Genomic DNA, 10,402 nt, shown 5'->3' with positions numbered 1-10,402 from the left:
TATAATATATTGATACTATAATATTTACAAGGGGCTAAAAACATATATTATCAGGAGTAAAACATTTGAATTTACGTAAATACCTGTGGAGAATTCATGCAAATGCCAAGTGGATTTAATTTATTATATCATGTGTACCAAAAAAATACCTAAATTAGCATTAAATATAATGCCTAAATTTAGGGGAATGGATCCCCTATGGTAGCACTTGCCACAAAAGGGGGAATGTCTATGCTATCCTCCGGGGTAGTGCCCGAAGGACAATTCAATGGCCCCGGGCCTTGACACATCACTATGATGTGATGTGCAAAATGGCCCGGGGTCATTGGATCCGGCACTGCCCGATCTGCCGGCTAAGAATTTCCCCCACAGGGGATGCTGTTTCGTTTTACACTAAAGTTCAATTCTTTTTTAATTTTTTTTTTGGTTTTTATTATATTTAAATTCTTTCTTTTTACCTTTTGGACTTTTGCGTTTCTTTTTTACCTTTTTTTTTTTATAGTATACTATTTTTTTATTTTGTCATTTTTCTTTTTATAATTTATCTTTCTATAATATAAAATAATGCGACAACAAATTAAATATGTCAATATGGAAACAAAATAAATAATTATAAGTTTTACTCAAAAAATAAATAAGTTTGGTAGCCAAGAAATTAGAAAAAAAATGATATGTAAATGATCAAGAAAACCTAAATTTTATATTCAAATCTTCTCATCCCATGTTGTAAATTTTAAAAAAATGAATAGAAGAAAAAAAAAATGGAATAATTAAACATGTGAAAGATGAAACACAAAATATGTTTTACTCCCAAAACGAACTAGGGAAACAAAATTCCAAATAAAGGGAAAAAATTCCAAAAAATGGAAGAATAAAAAAATAAAATATATAAAAATAGGCTAAAAAATATTGAAAAACGAAAATTTTGAGAGGGAATAAAAGAAAGATGGAAACTATAAACCAAAGAATCGAAAAAAATTAAAAATATATAAAAACAATACCAAAAAAAAATTAAAAGAAGAAAATTGTGCACTGGTGCTAAAAATTGTTAGCATAAAAGTATAAATTTTAACAAGAAAATTACACAAGAAAAGTGACAAGATAAAAAAGAACTAATAATAATTTAAAAACATAAAAAAATTATAATGTATTAAAAAAGTAAAAAAAATAAAACAAAAAGTCATATAATGTAAAAAAGAAGAATTAAAATATATAAAAAAACCAAAACATAACTTTTTTTTAAAAAAAAAAATTGTGTTGTGACCGTTTTACACCACAACATCGAGGATCCATTCCCTAAATTTAGATATTGTGTCACTCATTCCTCTTCTTTTGAAGACTCACTTGTGTTAGCTTGTAACTTTTATATTCAATTAGAGTTGTTTAAATGGGCTAGGTTTGTTGGGTTGACCTGCCCCGCCATACAAAATAGGTGGGTTGGGTTGACGATTTTTCAACCTGCCTAAAATTGGGCCGGCCCGCCTAATGGTGTGTTGTGGTGGGTTGTGCGTTGGCCCGTCAAAACCCGCCAAATTACACGTATGCTCGCTAGGTTTGTCCGTTCCGACACCTAAAATACGTGGGTTGGGTTGGTGTTTTCCCAACCCGCTTAAAAGATGGGCTGGCCCGCCCCGGCCCGTTTCGCTAGCCAATTTTGATACCTCAATATTCAATCTACGCATAAACTACGTTAAACAATACAAAAAACTCTCGCAGCACGAATTTATTGGTCAATTTTATGAGTTTCATCTCTAATCAGATTAGAATCGTGAAAAAATATTATTTTTATGTCAAAACTCAAAATTATTTACGTTTCACGATAAATATAGATCGAGTCGTACGTCACACTAAAATTTATTAACAAATAAATAAAAATACATTTGCAAATTCACAATATTGCCCATCCCCCACGTGGATTCCCCATTAAATTTAAAATGATTTTTTAAAAAGAATATATCGGCATGCAAAATACTTGTACTAAAGAAAAACCCAAAGGAACTCCTTGGAAGAGTGAAATTTATGATATAAAATATGAGATTCGTTTGTTATCGATGATGATTAATTAAAGAAAGTCTAGAACAGTGGTGTGCTAGACGATTTTATTATTTGTTTGAGGGGTGACATTTTTTCTCAAACTATTTATTTATTAAAATAGTAAAAACACAAGTGTAGTTGTAATATTTAGTAATAAAATGATATTAATAACAATAATGACATGTTGTTCCAATAGATAGAATCTAAATAAATGTAATTAATCTATAAATAAAATCACTGAGATCATAAATTCCACACAAAATTCCAAAAAAAACAAAAATAAAAATCAATTAAAATATTATAAATCTAGCTTTAAAGTTCTTGAAGTAAAGTAAAGAATGAAAAAAATATATAACTTGAAAATTTTCGAAATCAAAAGGCTTCAATCCACGAAAGTGCAAGATCTAAGAAAAGAAAGTGTAATTTCGCTATCATATCACAGAATTTTACATTGAATAATGTGGATGTCAATTCGGGTGGGTTTGGGTCGGGTTTACAAAAATAGTTTTTTAAAAATTTCGCAACCCGAACCCGAAAATGGTCAACTCAAATCCGAACCCGGCTAACTTGACTAACCCGACCAACCCGAACCAACACAATTTTTTTATTTATTTTTATTTTTTAACAAAATAATTAAATAAAAATTCAAAACACACAATAATAATAGTAATATTTAATTTAATCACATAATAACAAAATCTAAGCTTATATATAATATAAATTTGAAATTTTAGTTATAGAAAATTTAAAGTATACTTATTAAAAAAAAAAAAAATTATTTTAAAAAATAAAAATTATACAAAATAAACATTAAATGACGAAAGTCTATTATATCAATATACAATATTTTTTTTCAAAATTACAACGTAAAAAATGTAACAAATTTTATTAATTTTATATAAAAATAATAATAATTAAAAGTTTTGCATCATCTCGGGTCAACTCTCAACCCGATTAATTTTTTCGGGTTAGTTTTCGGGTCAATTCGATTCGACCCGAACCCAAAAACATCCAACCCTAACTTGGTATTTTTTTGGTTGATTCGTGTCGGGTTTATGAGTTAGGTTGTTTTGACATCTCTAAAATGTAGCATGAGATTATGAAAAATAATGTTTTTTTTTTTTTTTTCTCAAAATCAAAGTATGAGAGAAGGCAAAGATTAGGTGAGTTGGATTTTGTCACGTTTCGAAGATCACGTGAGAATTCCGGAATAAATAGGTGAAGGGATCCCCGTCTGTCTCCCTTTCCTAAGCTGAGCTTTCGTGTCCTGTCCCACCTCTTCCTTCTCTCTCTCACATTTTCCGATTCTCACTTTCTGTGGAGGAAAAAGAAAGCTACCCAAAAATCCTCGAAAATGGCTTCCATCCTCAATGCCATCAAGTGCCACCCCCAAAACTACCCTTATTCCGCCCTTCCGCCGATTGCCAGCTTCAGATCTCCCAAGTTTTTCATGGCTTCCACTCTTAGCTCTGGTTCCAAGTATTGAGCTTGTCCCTTTTCTTTCCATGTTTTCTGTGATTTTGTTTCTTGTGTTTTCGTGAATGCGTTTTGGTCGTGACACGTTTTTTTTTTTGGGGTTTCTTTTTGTTGTAAAGATTGGATTTTTAGCTAAAATTTGATGGTTTTCTTGCGTTTTTTGATCTGGGTATTTTTGGGTTTGGGTTTATTGTCTGATTTTACGGGGGCTTTATTTTTTTTGGCTAATGGGTTTTGATGAAATGCATGTGATTGAATCAAATATCGTGTTGCTCAGGTGGGTGGGCCATTCTTGAATTCTCTGAAAAAGCGCTTATGATTCTTGTTTCTGCTGTACAACAAGCATTAATGGCTCATAAATTTGTAATGGTTTGTGCATGGATTGCCGGAACGTGATAAAATTTCTCCTAGCCTTTCGTATTTTTGTTGATTTTGGCTTGCCTTTAGTATTCACAGTTTAGGCAATATTCTCAAGTTTCCTTCCTTTGATTGCATGTGATAAGTAAAAAAATTTCACAAATTTTCTCGTTTGTAAATAGTTTTTAGTATGTGGATTGTATTTGTGCTTATTTTACCTTTAAATTTTACCATCTTGAATTTGTTTTATGCATGCATACATGTCTGGATCACGAAGGAAAATGTTGGTTTAATATTGCCTAATTCGAGAATTTTGCTTGATAATCCACATCACATATCCGATTCTTCAATCTGGTATTCCAACTTCCCTACCAGTTGATTGGATTAAAAAATTGTTTGAATAGCAGGCCAGTGATAACAGGGCTACTTCTCTGGATGTTGTGGAGTCGTATTTATTTCTGATCATTCTATTGGAATTTTAACCTTTCATGTCCATGATTATGAAAGAGATTGAATCCACCAAAATTGGAATAATATGAATTTAAAATTATAAACATGTTTCTCAGCAAAAAGAAATTATAGATATGTTGCTCGAATATGAATTCTTTAATCTAAACACAACCTGGAAGTTCTTTGAATTTATTTGGTGCGTCTGGCCTGCGTGAGAGTTGTACTCCTGTAGGTTATGTTTATTGCTTACATGATCAATGAACATTTCTTTGTGTTTTATTTCTTTCATTTGTGGTTTTAATTCATATACAGTCTGATACTCAAACTTTGATTATATGTTTGATGCGAACCATAGTTATTAAAAACGCACAAGAATTGTGTTAAGACACAAGGCGAAGTGAGGCATAGTCTCTTCCTAGATATAGTTCAATGTTTGCACATTTTGCATAAAATATGCTTTTTGGTGAACTTTAAAGGCTCAAGGTGTATTTTAAATGCTCGTCAAGGGCTGTGTATTTTAAGCGAAATGTAATGTAAGTGTGTACTGGAGCCTCGGTGTCCTTTCTATCTTTAATAACTATGGCTTGGACAGTTTATCAGCAGCTCTATCTGAGCCTCGGTGTCCTCTCTATCTTTAATAACTATAGTGTTCCTTTATGCATGTTTAATTTTTTCGCAGGGAGATTACCGTGAAAAAGCCTTTCAGTCCTCCACGTGAGGTTCATGTTCAAGTTACACACTCGATGCCACCTCAAAAGATTGAGATTTTCAAATCCTTGGAAGGTTGGGCTGAGAATAATATACTGGTTCACCTTAAGCCTGTGGAGAAGTGTTGGCAACCTCAGGATTTCTTGCCTGATCCCGCTTCTGATGGATTCGATGATCAGGTCAAGGAATTAAGGGAAAGAGCAAAGGAACTCCCAGACGATTATTTTGTGGTTCTGATTGGAGATATGATCACAGAAGAAGCGCTTCCTACGTACCAGACAATGCTCAACACCTTAGATGGTGTACGGGATGAAACAGGTGCGAGCCCAACTCCCTGGGCAATTTGGACGAGGGCGTGGACTGCGGAGGAAAATAGGCATGGAGATCTTCTAAATAAATATCTCTATCTGTGTGGACGTGTAGACATGAGACAGATTGAGAAGACCATACAGTATCTGATCGGATCAGGAATGGTGAGTCTTCGCCACTAGTCCCCCAATTATTTGATATTCATACTGGCCATGGATGCGGTAGTTATTTTTCAAACTGCGAATTTTGTTTATCACTGCGGTTTTCTTATAGCTATTAACATAACGCGTGCTTTCATGTGCTTCCCAACTTGCTCAGGACCCAAGGACTGAGAACAATCCATACCTTGGATTTATCTATACATCCTTTCAAGAAAGGGCTACTTTTATCTCCCATGGAAACACTGCCCGGCTTGCGAGGGAGCAGGGGGACTTGAAATTGGCTCAAATATGCGGTACTATTGCTGCAGATGAGAAGCGCCATGAGACTGCATACACCAAGATTACCGAAAAGCTATTTGAGATCGACCCCGATGGAACAGTGCTGGCCTTTGCCGACATGATGAGGAAGAAGATATCTATGCCAGCCCATTTGATGTACGATGGTTGTGATGATAACCTTTTCGAACACTTTTCTGCTGTCGCTCAGAGGCTCGGTGTCTACACGGCTAAAGACTATGCAGACATCCTAGAACACTTGGTCAACAGATGGAAAGTGGCGAATATAACCGGACTTTCTGCTGAAGGGCAGAAAGCACAGGATTACGTCTGTGGGTTGCCTCCAAGAATCCGAAGGCTAGAGGAACGAGCTCAAGGAAAGGCGAAGCAAGCATCGAAAATCCCATTTAGCTGGATATATGATCGAGAGGTACTGCTGTGAGCTCTACTTTCACATATGGATTGTAACTATTATTAGGAAATAATGAATTTTCGTTTCCGTTTCGTTTCGAGTCCGGATGTGGTGTTCCTTTGTTGAAGGGTCATGTTTGGGAGTGATTGTAGATACCAGTTTATTTGATAATTTTTCCTCTATTGAAGCATTTGTGGTGATGTTATGTTTTAGTTCGAATCTTGTTTTCCCATGTAGCTTTTGTGACTGTAAACGACCAAACTAGGAACCTTTTAATTTGTCTTTTGCATCATAAGCAGGATTTGCATGTATTGTTTTCGGACCAGTATCAAATTAGCATAAAATTATTCATAATCGTAGTTCCTAACTTTCATTTTCATTTACAAATATTTTTTTTAGAATATGGTCCTAGTTAGGCGATATTCGATAATCCCTCGAGCGTATATATTTACATGTTTCATTACTTTCCTAAATCGTAGAATGCGGGAAAAAAAAATGGCGACAATTTGTATATACGTCTCATATTCATGAGACAAAGATGTGTGACATGATGCGTGAGATGGTCTTATAAGATATTTATTTATTTATTTAATATTAAAATCATTAATTTAATTTTTTTAATGATAAATATTATTTTAAATTAAATAAATTAAACTATACACAGTATTTCATATAAAATAAATTTAACAAGAATTTAATATATATATATATATAATTATTTAAAAAATTTACCCTTAAATTAACAAAAATTTACCATTAGATTTTCAATCGAACTCCACTTACGTAAATTATTATTATTTTTTTATATTAAAAATATTAATTTTTATCATATTCATGATTCGAGTCGACCTATTTCGCAAAACGCAAACTATCATTCTTATTCTCTAATAAAATTAGTGATTCATTGCTATATATAGGAGAGAGTGCTTATTTTTCTAATAAAATTAGTGATTCCGGATGGTTCGTCATTAAAAAATCACTAAAGATAACTCAAATATAAGCACTGATTCAAAATTTACAACGATATACATTTATCCTCGAAACAAAATTTATATTAATGTTCTTATAAAATAATTAAAGGATTATCATCAGCCGACCTTTTTTTTTTTATTTTTTTTATTTATTTTGGGTTTTTAAAATTATTTTTCTAAAGCGAAACACTTCCAAGTTCGATTCATATTTCACGTTTCATCGAACTTCCATAAATTTCTTTATATTTATTTATTTATGTTTTCATTCAAAAGCGATCTCTTAATTAATTGATGATTTAAAACATATCGAAATTGTTAATTTTTTTTAATTATTATCAACAAATACTCAATACACAAAATTTGAAAACCATTTTGCTCTTGTCAAATCTCAATCCATTTTGCAGCAGCTATTGTGTTCCAAATTACTTTGCTTAAATTCCTAAGTAGCTGAAAATCCAAAGATCCAAAACATAAGATTTGTAAAATTTAGGGAAGTTAAAGAAAAAAAATGAATCCGATTGCGTGAAAGTAGGAAGAAAAAAAAATAATGGAAAAGATGTAGCGATTTGTTCGAGGCCATATTCAAAACCGAAAACAGATTTGAGAGGCACGGAGAATCGCGGAATCTCGCCAACCTTCAATGCAAGTGGATTCATCATTGATTCAGACGCCCTTGCTCTGCAAATTGGCTAAAATCCAAACACTGAAATCTTTCGCAAAAGAAAGGAGAAAATTCAAAGAATTTGGAGAAATGAACAGAGAGAGTAAGGAGGATCGAACATTGTGATGGTATTTATAGCGAAGTGAGGATGGGAGAAGGAAAAAACCCTAGCCCGAATGTGCACAATGGGCCAGGCCCAAGCCCATTTTAAAGGAACCGGGATAAGCAAACCCGGCCCCTCGTAAAAGTTCTGGAATCTACAAAAAGTTCACCTGAGTTGCAGGGAATGGTTTGCAACGCAATGCCGCAGTCAGCTGAAGAGTTAGTAGAAGAAATGTTGAGTCTGAGGCTCGAGGAAGTCCGAATCTACAAAAAGTTCACCTGAGTTGCAGGTCTTTTTTTCTTCTGGGCGTGCTTTGAATTTTTTTTTTTTTTTACTATATATATCATATATGCATGTATTTGTGCTGGTGGGTTTAGTTTCAAGGATTTAGTTTGAAAATAGGGGGTTGAAAATGCTTGAATCTCGATGTAGTGTGTATGTACTGAGGTTCTGAAATGATTGTTTATTTGATTTGGGTTTTAAAGAAAGCGTACATAAAGTGTTCACACGAGTGTCTGAGTCTGAACTTGGGGAAGAAGAAGGAGCCAAAAAAATCAACCAACTGTATCAAGCATTGCGCAGCTCCTGCTCTCAACGCCTCAGAGATTTTCGACAATGAGATGGAAAATTTTCATGTAATTCTTTCTTTCATTCTTTGTGGGTTTGTTCTACTATGGTGTGAATTTGAAATTTGAGACGTTCTTTTCCCCTGATCAGGAGTGGGTTTTGTGCTTTCATATTGAAGTAGGATCTCGATTTTTCGGAGGGAGAAAATTTTCTATCCATTTATCTTTGATCCATGCATATGATACCTTTTGCTAGCTAATATGTTGTATATTTTATTGTTGACTGGCTTTCATGTATATCAGAATTTTAACTACTTGTAAACATGGGCATGGTTGCTGGTAGCTACCATTTACGAATGTATCTGATCTGAATTTTCTTGTCGTAATTACGTGATCCAATTCTGCTGCCTCATTATTGATCATGTGTTTCAAGATGAATGGGATGATCTTGAACACCTAATACTTAATCATGAAGTCCACTGTGGAGTCCTTGACGGACATTGTTTTTAAAAACCATAAGATCCTAGAATCACATATTGTCAACCACGTATCTTCTTTTTGCGAAAGAAATGAGCAGTGAGTAGAACTGGTTGGTTAAAAAGAATTGAGATTTAATGTATCAAATTGCTTGAGTGAATGTGTCTTAGCTGGAAGAATCGACGCGGTTCTGAAATCCAGTGAACGAATGAAGGCCGGAGGAATTTTGTTTTCATATGCTGCTCGCAGATCAGGCATTGGGCTAGCATGTTGTAGATATAATGTAACAACCGTTCTTATTCCTCCATCATTTGTGTGTACATTGGATTTTCAGAAAAGTGGACTCTCATTTAGCTAAAATAACCTGGAATCATTTTTCACTGCTTCATTCTGAGGGTCCAAGGATGATTTCGTTTCATGTTTGATGTGTGGTGACTGTAATATGGTTCACTGATGGAGTCAATGTCTTGTTGATAGATACTGTGAATCATATCACGAACAATGTTTGAGAGGGTGGAAATTGAAATTCGTTAGAGGGTCTGTTATGTGTTTTTTAGAGTATAAATACAATCATGATCTAGATTACAACAATACGAAGTAACTATCAGCACTGCAGACGGGATTTGAGCGTCTGTTATGTTATAACAACAAACTAAGCAAAAATTTCAATGATTATGATGCTGGTCAGAACAATTACACCTTTTTATTTTGAAAAAGTTGATTTGTTGTTTGCTCAACCTTCTTTGCAGGATAAATTAACAGGGTCTCTAAAGGTTTGCAAAGACAGATTTGAGAGAGCTAAGGTTCATGGTAGCAGCAATGATGCGACGAAAGATTTGGAATTATGTGCAGACATGGTGGTTGCAGAGGCCATCAACGCGTTGCCACAAGTTGCTGATAAATTGAAGGCCAACCTCTCACCCGAGGATTAGATAATACTATGTCGCGGTGTGATGCTATAGAGTAGTCATTTCAAAGTTGATGGAGTCAAAAGAAGTTGTTCAATCTGGCTCCTTTCAATCTCCAGACTGGTGTCACCGAAAGGAGACACTTTAAGAAATTTGAGGAATTGAGAGATCTGGAAACAATATTTTTGATTATTTCTTGATTCGAATTCGAAGCGGAGTCGTAGTCTATTTTTGTATTCGACCCCTTGAAATGCGTTTTTCTTTCAGTTTTCTCTTCGATTCCCGTGTGTGAATATCAAAGAATAATTTAGTTTTCGATGAACCAATCGGTCACTTACAAGTAAAAAACAAGTAATGAATAAATGAAAATTAAAGTTTCAAATTTTGAATTTTTTTGTAGGGCTCTAGGGTTATACGGGCTCGAACAATGTAATTAAGCCGTCAGACAAAGAAAGATTGTGATTTTCTGTACCTACTAAAAGTCTAAAACTCGAGTGTTCGAACCATTATTAAAAAAAATGATATAACACAGT

At 33.8% G+C, this 10,402-nt stretch overlaps 1 protein-coding gene, 1 long non-coding RNA gene and 1 other non-coding gene across 3 annotated transcripts; 2 read left to right on the top strand and 1 right to left on the bottom strand.

Annotated features, from left to right (window-relative positions):
* The first annotated feature begins 3,289 nt into the window (after positions 1-3,289).
* Positions 3,290-6,486, top strand: LOC140859930 (stearoyl-[acyl-carrier-protein] 9-desaturase, chloroplastic). Its single transcript, XM_073262556.1, has 3 exons — positions 3,290-3,513; positions 4,997-5,498; positions 5,653-6,486. Exons 1-3 carry the CDS (start codon positions 3,389-3,391, stop codon positions 6,211-6,213), a joined length of 1,188 nt encoding a protein of 395 aa, XP_073118657.1. The 5' UTR covers positions 3,290-3,388; the 3' UTR covers positions 6,214-6,486.
* Positions 6,487-7,535: 1,049 nt separating this feature from the next.
* LOC140867401 (uncharacterized) lies at positions 7,536-10,079 on the top strand. The gene is made up of 3 exons (XR_012145137.1): positions 7,536-8,207; positions 8,404-8,553; positions 9,711-10,079. It is a non-coding gene; the product is annotated as an uncharacterized lncRNA (long non-coding RNA).
* LOC140870232 (small nucleolar RNA snoR86) lies at positions 7,710-7,833 on the bottom strand. The gene has a single exon (XR_012147203.1). It is a non-coding gene; the product is annotated as a small nucleolar RNA snoR86 (small nucleolar RNA).
* Positions 10,080-10,402: the final 323 nt, after the last annotated feature.

Source organism: Henckelia pumila, chromosome 4 (assembly GCF_033568475.1).
Source record: "Henckelia pumila isolate YLH828 chromosome 4, ASM3356847v2, whole genome shotgun sequence".
Lineage (NCBI taxonomy): Eukaryota > Viridiplantae > Streptophyta > Magnoliopsida > Lamiales > Gesneriaceae > Henckelia > Henckelia pumila.
The sequence above is the reverse complement of the archived record's forward strand: the minus strand, read 5'-3'. Positions and strand labels throughout refer to the sequence as shown.